Source organism: Olea europaea, chromosome 19 (genome assembly GCF_002742605.1).
Source record: "Olea europaea var. sylvestris chromosome 19, O_europaea_v1, whole genome shotgun sequence".
NCBI classification, from domain to species: Eukaryota; Viridiplantae; Streptophyta; class Magnoliopsida; order Lamiales; family Oleaceae; genus Olea; species Olea europaea.
This window is the reverse complement of record NC_036255.1, coordinates 1373750-1392214: the sequence shown is the minus strand read 5'-3', so window position 1 is coordinate 1392214 and position 18465 is coordinate 1373750. Positions and strand designations below refer to the sequence as shown.

At 38.2% G+C, this 18465-nt stretch overlaps 2 protein-coding genes across 6 annotated transcripts; one reads left to right on the top strand and one right to left on the bottom strand.

Annotated features, from left to right (window-relative positions):
* Positions 1 to 649: 649 nt before the first annotated feature.
* LOC111368464 lies at positions 650 to 12804 on the top strand. Of its 5 annotated transcripts, XM_022989703.1 has the most exons (4): positions 650 to 852; positions 1400 to 1484; positions 8750 to 11014; positions 12708 to 12804. In XM_022989703.1, the coding sequence occupies exon 3, from the start codon at positions 9022 to 9024 to the stop codon at positions 11011 to 11013; it is 1992 nt and encodes a 663-aa protein (XP_022845471.1). In that variant the 5' UTR covers positions 650 to 852; positions 1400 to 1484; positions 8750 to 9021; the 3' UTR covers position 11014; positions 12708 to 12804. The 5 variants fall into 5 exon arrangements, with proteins under 5 accessions (XP_022845471.1, XP_022845470.1, XP_022845469.1 ...); XM_022989702.1 differs by lacking the exon at positions 12708 to 12804 and having other exon boundaries at positions 650 to 848; positions 8750 to 11365; XM_022989701.1 differs by lacking the exon at positions 12708 to 12804 and having other exon boundaries at positions 8750 to 11365.
* Positions 12669 to 17742, bottom strand: LOC111368909 (aluminum-activated malate transporter 9-like). The gene is made up of 6 exons (XM_022990417.1): positions 17200 to 17742; positions 16941 to 17081; positions 15942 to 16211; positions 15625 to 15764; positions 14788 to 14934; positions 12669 to 13286 (listed from the first exon to the last, which is right to left on the bottom strand). The coding sequence occupies exons 1-6, from the start codon at positions 17477 to 17479 to the stop codon at positions 12669 to 12671; spliced, it is 1596 nt and encodes a 531-aa protein (XP_022846185.1). The 5' UTR covers positions 17480 to 17742.
* Between the last annotated feature and the right edge of the window lie 723 nt (positions 17743 to 18465).

The window sequence follows — 18465 nt, the reverse complement described above, 5'->3', positions numbered from 1 at the left end:
AATTTTTTCAGAATGCAAACAATGCAAAGTGTTGAAACATTTAATGAAAACCAGTGACGTTCTACAGCCCCGTTGACCATATAATTGCGTCGACAATGGCAAATACAGAGACTTCTTAAATTTTTTATAATTGATGCATGTTCATGTTAAAATCTTAACTACTAGATACAACATTCAACAGTATAAACCGCATCGATATCATTCTCTAAATGATGCATATTTCACACACATGCAAAAATTTATAAAAACATTTACAAAATTCAACCTTTGCTATTAGGATTGAAGTATGATCGATCATACACCCACCTTTTTGAGATGGCGCCCAATACATAGAATTTCAAATTTTTTAACATTTAAAATTATAATTAAATGTTGAGTGATGCTAAACATACATCAGGTCGTTCATTATTTCATTCTAAGTGGGCCCCCTCTATATGAGGGAAGTGAATATCATTATGGACACATATTATGTACAAATAGTATATTCCTTAAATGTTTTCTCCGATTGATCAAAGAGCAAATTTTCATTCCAAAAAAAATTGAAAAATCATTCAAATATCAATATAAAACGCAGCGAGTGAAGCTTCAAATGAAAAATATTTTTCTACGAATGCGCCGGTCCTTTTTAACGTACGCTGCCTTGTCAGTATCGTTAATTTCTCTTATTTTGCAATTCGTGTATGTATATATACAGTATACTCCTGAAGATCACACACCTCTGTCCCTTTTGTGCTTTGCCGGCGCTCACGACGCCCTAGCTTTCTCTCTCTTTCTACGTACATATGTATATATTGCGTAACTATATTCTACAATCTCTTGGTAGTTGGTATGATTAGTTATTGAATCTAGTAGGTAAATTTCTTACCGTTTTATATCATCATGGATTTTCCCACTTAATGTTTTTTTACTTGTTACTTTGCCATTTAAATTTCATTTCCTGCTCAATTTAATGTTTTATCCGAAATCACTCATGTTTCATGTATACCATTAATAAAGTTTGGATCTCTTTTGTTGATTAATGATTGAGCAGTGAATTTTACTTTTTTCTTTAGTTTTTCTCCGATGGTACTGCTGTTTTCAGCTGAATGTCCAGTTCCGCTTATTTATTTCTGTACCTGAGTCAATCTTAATTCCGAAACTCTTTATCTAATAAATCTGAAGTTTTTGTTGTGTATGTATGCCTTAGTTCTGTGAAGATTCTGAAGGTGTTTTGAGCTGATTTTCCAATTTCAGCTAATTAGCTCTGTATCTGGGTTAATTTTAGTTCCGAAACTCGTATCTGTTAAATTAAAATTTTTTGTTTTTCATTGTGTGTATGTACATATGCCTTTGTCATGTATCTTGTTTGGTAGTTATGTGAATTGATTGATTTTTTTCTATTTTATTTTTTCTTTCCAAGTATTTCTTGATTCTGGACGGAAGTTTGAAGCTTGTTAATTCTGCTAAAATTTCCTGGAAAAATCAGCTCAACTTGTTACTATAAGGTAAGTTCTAGATTCTTGTCTTTTTATTGACGTAAATTTTACAATCTCAAATTTACAGTTTCAAAAAGTTGTCCGGAACGTGGTTTCAAGTTGATGTAGTTTTTTTCTTTATTCCTTCCAAAAAGAAGGATAAAGGTTCTCTTTCTACATTTTTGTGGATTTGATATTTCCTTATTATCGATGCTTTCTCTATTCAGTTGTATTTCATCCTGTTTTTTCAACATTTTGATTACACAAGTATATTCTAATTTGTTTAATACATTGTTACAATAGTTGGGTTTTACCAGTATCTATTCTACTCATTGTTGGGAATGCTAAGAACTTGGATAATTGCTTCTGTTAGCTGTTTCTGGATTGTCTTTTCATTACAGTGAACTCATATTGTTACTGACCATTAATTTATACTTGTTTATGTTTATGCTGAATTGCATACATCTGGAGTTGCCAATGACAATTTTTCTAATACTGGACTAGGCCACATTAGATCTAAGTAGTACAGGTATGGATACGTAATTCAAATACGACACGGATAGGCTGAGATACAACTTTCTTGAAAAAATTAGGATATGCCGATACTTGTTATAAATTCAGCATAATTTTATTAATATAAAAAACATTAATACAGAAGTATGATGATAAAAATAAAATAAAATACTTAAACACTTTATCTTAATCATTTATTGTCGAAACTTCATTTTCTTCAATATCATCAATAGCAATTTCTTCATTATTATTAAAAATAACATTCTCTAACTCTTGCTCATCTAATAATAAATTAGCAATGTCCCACATTTTGGATTCCCCTTTTGAATAGAGATTTACTTTTCTTAATAAAAGATGCAAATTTCTATGAATGAAAATTAATTTTTTAGCTCGTTGTAGAGTTATTTTATTTCTTCTCGTAAAATGCACAAAAGAGTACATACTCCAATTTCTTTTAGCTCTAGATGAAGAAGAATGTTGCATAAAAAATTTCAAAACAATGTTTTGTAGTAAAGGTTTGTGTGAACCATGAAGTATCGGATACGTATCGAAAATTATACAAAAATATAAAATAATTAAAAAATACGTATCGGATACGCATTGAAAATTTAGAAAATATAAAAATATATAAAATAATTAAAAAAATACGTATCCGATACTTATCAAAGGGTATTGAAGGGTATCGGAGTTTGAATACGTATCGGATACGGGTACGTAATGAGAATGAAAGAATGTGTGTTTTCTTTTTCCTTTGGTCCTATAATTTTGATGGAGCTCTTTCTTCATCACTTATTTAATACCCCACCTTGAAAAGAAAAAAAGGAAAAATAAAATGTTTGTCTGCCATCAGTTACTTTCTGTTAACCATAGGTTCCTCACTGACGATTTGGGATCTCAGCAGAAGCTATTGCCTTGATTACAAGAATGAAACTGTATTCTCAGTGTATTCTTTCCCTTCTAAGATAAGCTCTTTTGGGCATGCAGATTTCTAAACTGATTGTTATGCACTGAATTTCCGTTACTTCCCTAACCACAATAGGAAATTATCATATATTGCAAAATTTGCACAGAGAAGAACAATTATCATATGTTGACTGCAGTGATAGTATATTATATTGGAAAGAACAATGTGATAAGATCCGGTCAGGACTATAGAAGGAAGACAGAAAAATGAAGTAAAATTTATATTGATGGAATGCTGAATTACAGAAAATAGAAAATGTCTACAGCTTTTCGAGAGGGCTGAAATTCTCTCCTACTACTGACTTTTCTCACTTCATAGATGATATCCTTCCTCTCTTCTCTCGTCTTGCATTTATAAGTGCCTTATAACAGAATTTGGTTACAATACTGATTTTCTAACAGAATTTAGTGCTGTCACCATCCTTTATTTGTGGATCTTCTAGAATACGTGTGCTTAATTGGTGGCCTATCAATCACCTTCTCCAATTCAGCCACCTTGTCCTCAAGGTGGAAAGCAGGAAACTGTAGGTTGATCAGGTTATATGGTTCCCAAGTGGCTTCCAATGGAGACAGTCCCTTCCATTTGATCAACACTTCCTTGTCATCATCATTCCTTGGTAAGGCAGCACGAATTCCCAGCACTTCCTCTGGTTCCACCAATAACTCCCAATCCGCCCCCAGTATAATTGGGAGCTGAGTTGACGGATGGTGCTCTCCCACAGCTTTTCTTAGTTGTGACACATGAAAGACGAGGTGAATTAAAGTCCTAGGTGGCAGTTCCAATTTGTAAGCAACCTTTCCAATCTTGGCTAGAATCTTGAAGGGTCCAAAGTAGCGGGGGGGCCAACTTTTCATTGACTCGATGGGCCAAGGATTTGGGTCGATATAGTCTCATTTTTAAATATACCAAGTCACCTGTTGAAAATTCCACAGCTCGTCGGTGTTTGTTAACTGAGGCCACCATGTGCTGTTGAGCACGTTGCAAGTGTCTTTTGAGCTCCCCCAAGACCCTGTCACGATCCACCAACTGCTGGTCAAGGGAAGAGGCTACTGTGGTGCCCTTCTCAAATGGTAATATAGAGGGCGGTTCTCTCCCATAGAAAATGCGAAAGGGTGTACGTTGCGCGGAGACATGGAAGGAAGTATTTTATGAAAGTTCTGCCCATGATAAATATTGATGCCACCCTTTCGGTCGGAAGGCGGTTAAGAAACGCAAATAAGTCTCAACTCCCCTGTTAGCCACATTTGTTTGTCCGTCGGTTTGTGGGTGATATGCCAAACCGTACTTCAACTTAGTTCCCTGTAGACGAAACATTTCGCTCCAGAACTTGCTTAAGAAGACCTTATCCCGATCAGATACAATTGAGCGAGGCATTCCATGTAATCGAACTATCTCTTTGATAAAAACCGCTGCAACTGAGGGTGCGGTGAAAGGGTGCTTGAGGGTGATGAAATGAGCATATTTACTAAGGCGGTCCACTACTACCAGGATAGAATCAAACCCTTCTGACTTGGGCAACACCTCTATGAAATCCATTGAAATATCTTCCCATACCTTCTCCGGAATCGGAAGTGGCTGCAATAGGCCAGCGAGAGTGAGAGTGGAGTATTTGAACTGTTGACAAACCTCACAAGCAGCTATATAATTTCTGATACCTTTCTTCATTCTAATCCAGTGAAATGTGCTTGCTATTCTTTTATAAGTTTTAAGGAATCCCCCATGTCCGCCTACTTTGCTATCGTGCCCTTCCTGTAGAGCCAGCAATACCAATGAAGAGTCCCTGGGTAAGGTGATCTTGCCTTTGTATAATAAGACTCCTTGCACAAGGGTATAACTAGGACACGAAGATGGATTATCCTTGATAGCAGCCTGAATGCGGCCTAAAACCTAATCTTCTGTTTCGGCCTTAATCACCTCATCAACCTGCAAAACACTTGGGATGCTAAGGGCCATAAAGGTGGCTATACCCCCCTTCTTGGATAATGCATCTACAGCTTTATCTTCCAACCCCGATTTGTACTCAATGTCCAAGTCATACCCCAGTAACTTAGTTACCCACTTCTGATACTCTGCATTTATGACCCTCTGCTCAAAGAGGAATTTGAGGCTCTTCTGATCCGTCCTTACTATAAATCACCTTCCCAATAGATAGTGCCTCCACTTTCGCACTGCTAGAACAATAGCCATTAGCTCCCTTTCATAAATCGACTTTACTTGAGCTCTTGGAGGAAGAATGTGACTGAAATATGAGATGGGTCGCCGATTTTGCATCAATACAGCGCCCAATCCAATTCTAGAAGCCTTCGTTTCAATAATAAATGGCTGAGAAAAATTAGGCAGAGCTAACACAGGGACTGTCGTCATAGCTTTCTTAAGTGCAATGAATGCCTCCTCAGCTTTGTTGTTCCATCCGAAGTTCTCTTTCTTTAATTGTTGAGTGAGAGGCCAAGCCAGTTTCCCATAGCCCTCTACAAAACGCCAGTAGTAGCCCGTTAATCCTAGGAACCCACGCAGCTCCTTAAGGTTCTTGGGTCTGGGCCAGTTGGTCATGGCTGCCACCTTAGTTTGTTCAGCTGATACTCCTTGTTCTGAAATGATGTGGCCAAGATACTCAATCTTCCTCTGACCAAAAGAACACTTCTTCTTGTTAGCAAATAACTGGTTGTCTGCCAAGATTTGTAACTCCATGCGCAAATGGTTCCTGTGATCAAGCTCTGTTTGGCTGTACACTAATATATCATCAAAGAACACCAACACACACTTCCAAAGCAAGTTTCTGAAGATTTCATTTATAAGCGACTGAAAGGTGGCTGGTGCATTAGTCAAGCCGAAAGGTATGACAAGGAACTCATAATGTCCTTCGTGGGTTTGGAAAGCCGTTTTGGGCACATCTTCTGCCTTAACGCGAATCTGACGGTACCCTGACCTAAGGTCGATTTTTGAGAATATCCTTGCTCCATGCAGCTCATCCTATAATTCATCAATGACCGGTATCGGGAACTTATGTGGAACGGTTACTTTGTTAAGAGCTCGGTAATCAACGCAAAACCTCCAACCGCCATCTTTCTTTTTTACCAAAAGCACAGGACTAGCATACGGGCCGGATCTATGCTGGATTATGCCTGCCGCCAACGTTTCCTTAACTAGGCGCTCGATTTCATTCTTCTGGAAGTGGGGATATCTGTATGGTCGTACACTAACAGGTCCTGCTCCGGGTTTTAATGTCACCGCATGGTCCTGCCCTCTCCTTGGTGGCAGCTGCGGTCTGTCCTCGAAGACCCCCTTAAATTCTTCCAGGACCACTTCCAAGATCATTAGTGGACGCTGATCAGAAAAGGTGGAAGAGACTGTGATGGAGTTCAATTCCAGAAGCAACCTCTTCCCCTGTTCTTTGAAGGTCTTCCACATAGTCTTAAGCGACACTGGAGTTCGACTGAGGCTCGGATCACCCTGCAGGTGGATTGTCATTCCTGCCAGGGTGAAGGACATTGTCAAGCTATTCCAGTCAACCTGCATTCTTCCTAATTTCCGTAGCCACTGCATTCCAAGTATGACATCAGAGCTGCCCAGCTCTAGAGGCAAAAAATCTTCGACCACTTCTAGCCCAAGCAGCTTCAAAACCACTTGTTTGCAAATTCCCTCCCCCTTTACAGTTAGTCCGGTCCCAATTATCACCCCATAACCAGTGGTGCCTGATAAGGGAATCCCTAACTCTGCTAAAATGAAGTTATGAGAAGCTCCGCTGTCAATCAACACAACCACTTCCTTCCGGCCAATCTCACCTGTCAGTTTCATGGTCCCCGGTGCGGTAAGCCCTACTACCGAATTAATAGAGAGCTCCACCAGCTGCCCCAATCCTTGGCCTCCTTCGCCGTCGCCCACCACCCCGTTGGTGTCGCAGCTCAGTTCGCCGAGCTCCTGTACTTCTTCCTCCTCATCGCATTCCTCCATCTCCCTGATAACCAACACCTACAACTCTTTGTTCTTGCATTTGTGGCCAATTGTAAACTTGTCGTCACATTTATAGCACAAGCCCTTTTCCCTTTTGGCTTGAATTTCTGCATCGATCAGTCTTTTGAAGGTGGTCGGATTTCTGGAAGAATAGTTAGGGCGTTGTGTTAGGTATAGATTGAAAAAGACGGTGTTTCTGTTTTGGGTCAGACTAGGTTGAGGGGGATTTGGGCTGTGGTATGGGATGCGCTTGGGTTTAGTTGGGCCGGGGCTGTGAAGGGTAATTAGGTTGCGGTCTTCCATCATTTGGGCCACTTCTACGATTTGCTGCAAGCCCAATAGTCGAAGCAATTGGACTTCGGCACGGATTTCGGGCTTTAACACGTTGAGGAAACTGCATTCCAAAATCTCCTCTGAGACTCCTGTCAATGGCGATGCCAAGGTCTCAAACCTTCGGCGATACTCTCTCACGGTGGAATTATGCTTCAGGGACAAGAATTGGGCGAAAAGTGACCCTTCTTGTGAGGTTCGAAACCGCCTCAGTAGACGAGCCTTCACCTCTTCCCAATTTTTCATAGGTCTTCATTTCTCTTCCCAATTGAACCAGGCGAGTGCTTCCCCATCGAAGCACACTGCGACGGCCTCCACCTTTTCTTCCTCAGTCAATTTGTTAAGGTGAAAATACTGCTCCACCCGAAACACCCATCCATCCGGCTTGGTCCCTTCAAAAATTGGCATCTCCAGTTGTCTGATACGCAGTTCCGTTCTCCAATCACTAGATGTTCCCGTACTCTGCTGGCTCTCTCCGGGCTTTGAGCGTGTTAACCCGGTATCGGAATGTGTTATGGGAGAATGTTCAACCGCTGGGCCCTTCTCCTTTCGCTCTCGTTCCTGGCTTTCCCATGTTCGTAGCAGTAGATCGAACTTGGAATGTATCGATCTGAACTCTGACCTCAGGACCTCGATGCCAGATTGCAGCTCCTGATGATTGTTCTCTACCTTTTGTTCTAATTCCCCCATTCTGTCTGCAAGAGTCATGGCTATGACGGTGATTGGGATGCTCTGATACCACTTTGATAAGATCCGGTCAGGACTATAGAAGGAAGACAGAAAAATGAAGTAAAATTTATATTGATGGAATGCTGAATTACAGAAAATAGAAAATGTCTACAGCCTTTCGAGAGGGCTGAAATTCTCTCCTACTACTTACTTTTCTCACTTCATATATGATATCCTTCCTCTCTTCTCTCGTCTTGCATTTATAAGTGCCTTATAACAGAATTTGGTTACAATACTGATTTTCTAACAGAATTTAGTGCTGTCACCATCCTTTATTCTTGGATCTTCTAGAAGACGTGTGCTTAATTGGTGGCCTATCACAATGATGTCCCTGTTACAATCTGTTACAATTGAAGCCAATATTTTGGACGTAACAACACTATTTTATCATTCATGTTTAATAAGTAAAATTGTTCACCAATCAAACACATTTTTGAAAAGGCCTACCGGATAACTTTGTATTTGTACGTTTTCTCCGCTGCTGTTATATTTGGCTTACAGAATTACAACAGTGAATTACTAACTTCCGTGTTAGAGTGGTAGATGTGTTTAATAGATTTTATTGGCACATATAGCATTACTGCTTTTCTGACTTTATGATTTAAATTTATTTACCTTATTATATTTTATTGTACTTTGGAGTTCCCATCATTAATATTGACATGAAGCATTAGATTCTGTGAAAATGTTTTGGTAGTATAAAGATTAACTTATTTCCTTATTAAGAAATGTTACAATCTTTTGTTGCGTTATTTTAACTTACGGTTTGCAATCACATCTTATCAATAATGTGATCCTCATGGAACAGGATGACCAACCGCCATAATATACTGAAGGAATGCAAACTTGTTTAATATTATAACCCGTTATTGCTGCTAATTAGTGGAACTTCAGATCACATTTTATAGTAAATGGATCGCTGTGATACTTCAGGATTTGTGAGTGGGGGTTGTTTGTACACTTTTAGAGACACCTAACTGTAGTGTTGTCGCTAATTTCTGTAAGCCTGGATGACAGGCAGACTGTTCTCTGCAACTGAGTTTTGGTTTAAACAAGTGTTGTCTCATTTAGCTATTGGTCATGGATGCTAGATTCCACAATCTGGGTTTTGCTGCTAACCCTGTATCTAATGCATTCAAGAATCCGAGCAATTCCATCCAAAATGGAGCACCTGGAGCTGGAGGTGTTTGTTATGCTGATAGAATCTTACAACTTGATTCACCTGCTTTTCCAATCCCTTTAGCATCTGCTCCTAAGGGAATCAAGCGCAAATGGAGCCTGATAAATGGATCTCTGGACCAGCAAATTAGATCTTCATTATGTCTCCAGCTGGGCAGTTCTTCTGACAGAAAAGGCTGCACAGTGACTGCGTGCACCTCATTATCTTCAGCTAAAGAAACGGAAGGAGAGTCCACGATGGATCTAGAACTGGATTTCACTCTCCATCTTGGTCGTGAGAAGTCACAAAGTCCAAAACTATCAGCCAGCTACAATTTGAAATCATTTGATGCATGTCCTAAGGTTGATTTGGAGTTGAGCCTTTCCAGTGGGCCTGCTGAATCTGATATTGCAAATGTTGATCGAAGCTCCACAGAACCAAAAAGTATCCTCAAAATGCCAATTGGCGGTGGATCTTTAAACATACAAAAAGGATCAGCAGGAAGTCATTTTTATTCACTGCAGACTGCACCAGACATGGAAACAAACTACTTTCTTAACAAGGCTCTAAGGCAAACTAAGTCAGCAACAGTCGTAAAAGATATCTCGTCAAGTGTCGTAACAACACCAAAAGTCTCAGTCACCTGTACTTCTGGGATAACACAGCCACAACAGCAGCGTAGTAGTAGTACTAAGCAATGTCAGTTTCAGGGATGTCTGAAGGGAGCAAGAGGTGCTTCTGGTCTCTGTATAGCTCATGGTGGTGGTCGAAGGTGCCAACGACCTGGTTGCCATAAAGGAGCCGAGGGTCAATCTGCATTCTGCAAGGCTCATGGTGGTGGCCGACGTTGTGAATTTTTAGGATGTACAAAAAGTGCAGAAGGACGTACAGACTTTTGCATAGCTCATGGCGGTGGTCGGCGTTGCAGCCATGAGGGTTGCTCTTGTGCAGCCAGGGGGAAATCTGGATTATGCATTCGACATGGCGGTGGCAAGAGATGCCAGATAGAGAACTGCACGAAGAGTGCCGAAGGCCTCTCTGGCCTTTGCATATCACATGGAGGTGGCCGCCGATGTCAGTATCCGGAATGCACTAAAGGGGCTCAGGGAAGCACAATGTTTTGCAAGGCTCATGGAGGTGGCAAACGCTGCACATTTTTGGGGTGCAACAAGGGTGCAGAAGGAAGTACAAGTTTCTGCAAGGGCCACGGTGGAGGGAAGCGCTGTACATTCCAAGTTGGGGTTTGCCCAAAGAGTGTACATGGAGGGACCCTTTTCTGCGTAGCGCATGGAGGCGGCAAAAGGTGTGCTGTCCCAGATTGCACAAAGAGCGCCAGGGGGCGTACTGACTTTTGTGTCCGTCATGGTGGGGGCAAGAGGTGTAAATTTGAAGGGTGTGAAAAAAGTGCTCAAGGCAGCACTGATTTCTGCAAGGCCCATGGTGGTGGAAAGAGATTCTCTTGGGGTCAGCCTGGTTCTGAATTTGGCAAAAGTTACAGTCCCTGTAACTCATTTGCCAGGGGGAAGACTGGACTCTGCACATCTCACAGTGCCCTGGTTAAGGACAAATCTGTTCACAGTGGTGCTGCCACTATTGGATCTGTCTTCCAGGAGTCCAAGTCCAACCAACCTGCTAAGATGAATGGCATTTTAACTGCTGAGGACGAGAGCGTTGAAATAAGTAAGATTGAAGATAATGTTGTGACTTCTGCCAACATTTGGAATTACCATGCTCTTCAGCAATCTCATCTGCATATTGGACGTAGCCCATCTCTGGGTACAATCCCAGAAGGAAGGGTGCATGGAGGAAACCTGATCGCAATGTTAGTGGGCAGTTCTGGTATCAGCCTCACTAGCCGTAGAGACATGGTCAGTCCAAGCCTGGAAAATCTTTCAGGACACATCAAACCATGATGTAAGAAAGATTTTGTATATAGTTTTTCTAATTTGGTTTTAAAAGCACAGTTTCTGTGCATGTACTTGTGTCTGTTTTGCATTTCGTGTCTGCTTTGCATTTCGTGTCTGCTTAGTGATTTGAATATGAGAAACTCTTCTCTCCTATTTTTTTATTAAGGAAGTCTTCATCTTACCATTAAGCTTGTGTGACAATAAAGGAGAAATCAGCTAGGCTGGTTAGCCTACTGAGAAAGCATCATCCTTTTTTTTTCTTTTCATGTAAAGAGTTGCTTTTCTTCCATGAAGGTTTTCGTAGTATGTGTACTGTAGAGGCAAATGATATTTTATTATAAAATAATGTTTCTGACTTGGTGCAGTCCCTCCATAATGAAGCTTATCAGTTTTCTATTTGCTTAATTGTTTTTTGCCATCTTCAAATATTGAAACTTACTCGGAAGGTTATAGCATTCTTTATTTGTATTTAGAGATCTTGATCAAAGAAACAGGCTTTGGGTAAATATTATCCTATAAATCATGATGACTTAAGTGTTAGCGTAATAGGTCTCTAAGATCCCTTTTATTTTTTATTTATTTTTAATTTTTTGTCTCCTGGCTAAGGATTTCTGATCGCTAAAGAGTTCATCACTCGCTGTGCTGAAAATTTGATGAAATATTTCTGGCAATGGGAAATGAAACTCTCGGAGTTGTCATCTTTTCTTCTTCAAGCATTAACTATTTAACATTAAGCCAGAAATGGAAACGTGTTGGGGTAAACTTTGGCAGTGAAGAATTGAAGCAAATAATGTTTAGGACCTCAGATTCTGTGATCTTGTGGCCATTTTATGACAAGTGAATGAGAAACGTTTTTAAGTAATTTTTGGATACATTCGAAAGTACCACTCTGAAAATTTGAATACATTCTTGGTTAACACCTAACAGCGCAGTTTTCAGTCGATGGAGTGTTTTAGATGAAAGACTCCATTTTTCCAAGTTTTCACTGAGCAAAACTCAGCAAAGCCCCTGCACCCCTATGATGAGTTAAGGCAAAATCTTTTGTTACAGAGGTCAAACTGTTGTTTTCTTATTTTACCTTAGAGATGATTTTTATAATTTGGTGAATTCCAGATCTTTATGTTAATTTTGAGATAATATCATGCATCAGGGTTTATTTCTGGCTTGTTCAAATCAAATGTCATCTAGGGTTGGGCACACATCTACCAGAGTGAACATTAAAAATGTTCATGGGATTGTTTTCTCCAATTCTCTAAACTTCAGAATGAATGTTTGATGTCTTTCTCTATCATTCTAAATCGAATCAACACAGAAGTAGAAGGTTGTCCCTTTGTTCATGTGTTGTCTTTTATGCACACCCTGTGCATTAAATTGGAACCAGTTTCCGATTGTCTATTTCTTTTACGAAATAGAAGTGCACTGTGGGAGAAAATGTTGCCCAAGATAGGGGAGAGAGAACTTGTTTTTTCTTCATGGTTTGATTTGTATGTGGGCCAGAAACTTTCTATTGAATTTCTTGCTGGGATTACAAGGTCAGAGCACAACGGAATCATGAGTCCACAAGTCATTGAGTTTTATTTTACATTTAATGTAAAATCTTTGAAATTGCTTTTTATAGTCTTTATAAACATGCAATACTAGGTGAATAGCATTTGCTTCTCTCACAGAGCCTCCTGTTTGAATTTGGCCATCTTTGACAGGTTTTCCACCGCTTCAACTAAGTGATCGAGTCGAGCCACAAACTCCACAAGCAATGATGTAAAAGTTGCAAGTGACAGTGTAGCAGTGCTCTGCAGCGCCTGCATCCTGGGAATGAAATCTGAGCTAAAACCTCCCTCATTTTCTATAACATCAACTTCCCTCGATGGCCAAGAATAGAGCCTACTTCTTGATTGCTTCTTCACCATCTCATGGTAAGATCCTCTCTGCAATTCTGCTGTTGCATAGTTTGGTTGGGATGGCAGATTATAGTTTTGCTCAATACATTTATTATCAGGCCCAACCAGTTGAATTGAGAGGTCAGGAAAGGTAGATGAGATGGCATGAGAGGGCTTCGATGAATTATCCAATGGCTCATTAGCAGATGTAAGGAGGTATGAGTGTATTATGATTGCCCTTTGGAGTCTTTCTATTGAGCTATGAACCCTTTTCAGTTGGGAAGTTTTGAGGCTTCTCCTCATATTACATATATCTTTGCCAAGATATCTGATTAGCTCAGTAGCATCACTTGTGGCCTCTTGGATCTCTTCCTGGAATGTGATTCTAAGATTATATGGGGCCTAAAAGACAATGGAAACTGAGACATGTCAGTTCATTTTGAAGTTCACTCAATTAGAGAAGGGAATAATTTATTTCTGTACTTTATTTTTATTTTTAACATGTCTCTTCACGTACAAACATTATTTATACTTTAATCAAATGTCTGGTGCATGAAACTGTCATAGAGGTTACGATGAGATTTGAACTCAATATTCTTGTATGGTTTATGCTAGCATACCATGTTGAGGTATTTCTGGAGAAGAGGAAGAATTTCGTCTCTAATCCTGTACATATAGAATAAATACATTTTTTAGTTGGAGGCCTCACTCGGGATTAGGGCTGTTAATGGATTGGATTTTGATCCGAATACAATCCGAATTCAATGAAATTAACGGGAGATGGATTTAGGACATCAGTTCCGATAACCTGATTAAGATCCGAATCCGATAATCCGTTAACTAAATAGAGCAAATATGAATATATGTCAATCCGATCCGATTTATTATAATAATATAATATATTTATATATTATTGCATAATTTATTACACATAATTTATTATTATTATTATTATTATTATTATTATTTTTTTTTTTTTGAAACTTGTGTTGTACTTAAACATAATTTTCAAATAACTAATAATATTAGATAATATTATAATGTTGTTAATTGAAATATATGAAGAGATTTAATTTTTTATTAATTAAAATAAAATAAAAATAATAATTAATTTATTTTATAAATTAAACAACCAAAAGAGCTAACATTGGAATTGTTTTCATTATTTTTAACGTATCACTTCCCACATCGGATACTTACTAGAATATTATAAAATTTACAATTTATAAACAAGTGGGCTAAGAATTGGGTAAAAAGCTATCTAAGCCTTTTAATTTAGGGTTAGAAGTTGACTAAAATTTTTATTTTTCTAATTTTTTCAATTTCGGATCGAGTTATAAGATCTGATATCCGATAACACGACGGATCGAAGATGGATTTAACAATTAAATATCTCTTGAATTATCGGATCGGATCGGATAAGATAATTTTCTTAACAGATCGGATCGGATCGGATCGAATTTGGGCAGATTCAATTCATATTCGATCAATTTACAGCCCTACTTGGGATATTTTCATAGAAGACTAACCCAGAGAATATTTGGACACACAATTCTTGTTTGTTTTGATACCATGCTGAACTTCACCAAAAATAATGTATTCATTACGAAACAAGAGAAGAATATTTGGACACGCAATCCTTGTTTGTGACAACAAAAGAAAAATAGTCGTGCTTTCAAAATTGTATATATCAAGATTTTGCCAAAAAAAAGTACTCTACATGCATGTGAAGGAGTTCATCTAAGATATGAATATAAATAACTAAATTTCATTGATCTTAAATATCATTCTTGTGCAAGCACTATTATGCTTTCTTGAGAAGGGTATTGGTTCTTGCATTGGGACGTTCAATAACGGTTTGAAAATTCATAGAAACTATAACATTAACAGAAAAGAAAGTTACCTGAATTTCTGAGTGAAGTATACCATGAAGTGCCATAACCTCATATGCACAGTATCTCAAAACTGCACCAACCTTCACATACTCTAACCATGGATAAAAGAAATGCTGAAACCTTCCATGCGGTGGCTCCCATTTTGCTGAATTGCCCTAATGCACAAAACCAGAAAGAAGATGAAATAATCCTTGTGACTTTCTTGATCCAATTCGATATTTAACATTTTTAAAAGTTTGGATATGTCAGTTAAGCAGTACTGAACATAGGGTACCAATTCAATATTTTATGCTTCTGAAGTTAGATAAGTCGGCAACATGGGGGGCCAAAAAAGGAAAGAGAAGGATGAGGTTTCTCTCGCTTTTGGCATAGCAGGCCCCCACTGGGAGGCTCGCACGACAGGCTATTAACTCAGTGGTAGAGTGCGCCTCTAATAATTACATTGTTGTGCCTGGGCTGTGAGTGCTCTTACTGAACATAGGGTGGGCATAATAATGTTAGATTGGATTCTAAAGAGAATTGAAATGAACTAAATATCACTGAAGTCCAAAAATTCTACATGCGGATCAGAATCAATAGGTTTTGGTTCAGTCTTGCTTGGTTCTTTTTGTACTTTAAAAAAAAAAAAAATTGTAAAGCAAAAACGGCCGTGTAATTTTTCAGGAAACAGTTTATTTTAACTAGAACCGGTTCGTTTGGTTTGGTTCTGGTGGTTCTGGATAAAAGTGCTCACTCTTAATTAAACTTCCCTAGGTAATACTTTCAGTACTGCGTGCAAACTTTTAAGCCTGTGAAGAAAGGAGAAAAAATCTGTCTATATTATCTTGACTGAGGATAATTAGTACCAAGAATTCAAGTTTGGCTGAGGAGTTCAATGTGGATCTGCATTTTCTATATGCAGGTTCATCAGGAAACTCATCGATGACAGTCTTCGAGAATTCTGAAAGATCTGATCCATCATCTTCCAAGTACTTCTTCACACATTCTGCCATAAACCAAATGGATTTAAAATTTCATAAAACAGAGAACAGATAGATAATTGTCAAAAGGCATGTTTGGACAAAATTTTAGTTTCTTGTTTTGCCTCAATACATTCCAATTCTTTTCAATCGACTCTACCAAACAAGCCATAAAGGGTTGATGTATTCATAGATTAGTATACCTTGAAGTGCATCAGCCACTGCATTGAAGTTGTCAACGAGTTCTTTGTGTAACTGCTCCCCAGCCCATATAGGAAAAATGAATACATTTACTGCTACTGCTATGATCCCTCCAATGGCAATTGAGTAAAGTCGATCCATGGCCGTTCTGATCGGGTTCCCCATTCGATAGCCGGAGACAATGATCAAACAGTAGGTGAAAAGTATAACTCTAAATCCAGTCTCATATGGCACGAAGGATGGCAATAACTTCATGAATGATGTTACAGCCCCTGCAAAATGTTAAACCAAGTTTCTCCTTAGTCATATGAGTTTGCCTTTGGTTGGTGGTAATGCTGGTGGTTGGGGGTGTTGGTTTCTGCGGACGTTAACTATATTGTTTTTCGGTTGATGTGGCGAGTTTGACTGAGTCAAAATCTCAAAAACTAAATCAAAAAGAAAATTCTCCCAATTTCCTTAAGCCATTAACCAACACTACATTAGCACAACCACTTAAGTAGTGAACAGATTTTGACAATTTTAATTCAATTTATCATCACCTCATCAATCTGTAAAAGATTATGTAAATGGTGATGTACAATAAACTTTTTTCATTGTCTTATCATTGATTGTAAAATGTGATTTCTAGAACCGGAGCTCCTAAGTTGAATTTTCTTTATTAAAGAGATATATGGACGATTTATATATTTGTATTAGGATGCTCTAGATTCTTATTCTATAAAGGAGTCCGAGGTGCCGTTTGTGTGATGTGTGACTGAAATTAGAGGAGTGAGATTTTCCTTGTAAAATTATTTTTCTCTGAATCAGTGAAAAATCTACGACGGTGAGTGGTCATAGATATTAATTTGAGAATGAACTACTATAAATCTGCGTTTGTGGGGAGTTTATGTTTTTCATTTTTTTTTTTAAAAATAATTATTGCTCTCCATATCCTTATTGATTTGTATTGAATTACTTGATCGACTGAAAATGGAAATAAAGAGTTCGTTTATCTGTCCTACCAACAGTGAAGATGCTCAGACCAATTACAATAGGCTCCACAATCCTTCCAGTTTTCAAAGCTAACTGAGCGATACCAATGGCTAAGATTCCGGCGACTATGGTACCAAATGCTCGGTTGAATCCTCGACTGAACGTGGCACCTTCAGAGACATAAAGATTGATGATGCATAGCTATTCATTTACATTGAACCACCTCGTCTAGAAGGTTACGCGATTAAAGACAGAACAAATTTATTTATATGAATTCTATAGACGTACCGACGGTATATTCAAACATGATGGCAACAGTGAGAATGGCCCAGACAATATTGATGCCAAAAACTTGATAAGGTGCTTGGCATAGTATTAGAAGTGATACAACAAGAACTGCAAACCCCATTTTAAGAGAGAATAATACTCTGTTGACATCTTGTTTGGCAAATTTCCAGACACTCAAAATCCATTCTTTGCATGAAAAGCTTGGCTTGCAAGATTTGTTCTTAGTTTCTTGCTGTTGAGAAGGGATATTAATCTCAATACTCCCCTTTTTCCAATTCATTTCCAATGATGAATTCTTATTTAATCAAGAAATGGGATCCCTAATAAGATTATATATGTTGTGTGTGAGAGGTTTCTTTTGTTTGCAGTACGTGAGTCGAGTTTAGAACATTGTGAAACAGTTGATACCAGGAAGAAATCCTACGGGAGGGGTCGGGACTTTTGAAAGGGAAACAATGGATTTCAACAAGGTTGGCTGGCAAAGAAATTAAGAGAAGGTGCAAGGGATTTAAAGAAGAGTATTTGGCTAAGAGGTTGATGCAATGGGAGAAGAATATCTTGCAAAGATATGATAACTAGAGAAAAAAGAATAAAATGGCAATAATAGAAGGAAAGATGGACTAAAACTTGGGATAAAAGATGCTTTAAGTTCAATAATGTTGAATGGGAACTAAATTGGAATCTAAAAGAAATTGCAATGAATATGGAGCCTTCCATCTCTATTTACTCTTCAAAATATTTGCTTTGCCTCTCTATACGTTCAGGGCTGTTTGATTTCCATTAATTTAATTTATAATTTGTTATAGGATCATCTTCAACCACATTCACACAATAAAATATTCTAACTTTTCCTTACTTTTAACCACGTATTCTTTCAAAAATACTATTCAAAACTCATTTTTTTTCCAATTAATGAGAATCAAACATGCTCTTAGTATGATGAAAATCGGCACCATATCCAGCTGTGTATGATCATCATCGCTCATAACCTCATAAATTTTTTCCCCCATATAATCAGTTAATTTTCTTGAATTGCATGAGCTCAATCCTTAGCCTGCTTGCATATTGAATAATTTTGCATGCTTTAGAGTTGCTACTTGCCAGTGATTTTACATTACATTATGTGGATTCAGAGGGATAACATAAATAAGAAAAAAAGTTGTGAAGCATGGTGTCCGATACTTGGACATGTGTTTGACAAGTCTCTAATTTTTTATATAATAAAGCAAATATATAATTTCAAAAAAATTTAATCGATATGTATTC

Coding starts and splice junctions, on each gene's coding strand:
- LOC111368464 (XM_022989703.1), top strand. CDS start 9,022: ATGGATGCTAGATTCCACAATCTGGGTTTTGCTGCTAACCCTGTATCT.
- LOC111368909 (XM_022990417.1), bottom strand. CDS start 17,479: ATGAATTGGAAAAAGGGGAGTATTGAGATTAATATCCCTTCTCAACAG. Junction 16,212..16,940: donor TCTGAGCATCTTCACTGTTG/GTAGGACAGATA, acceptor AACATTTTGCAG/GGGCTGTAACATCATTCATG. Junction 14,935..15,624: donor CAGCCAAACTTGAATTCTTG/GTACTAATTATC, acceptor TTTGTGCATTAG/GGCAATTCAGCAAAATGGGA.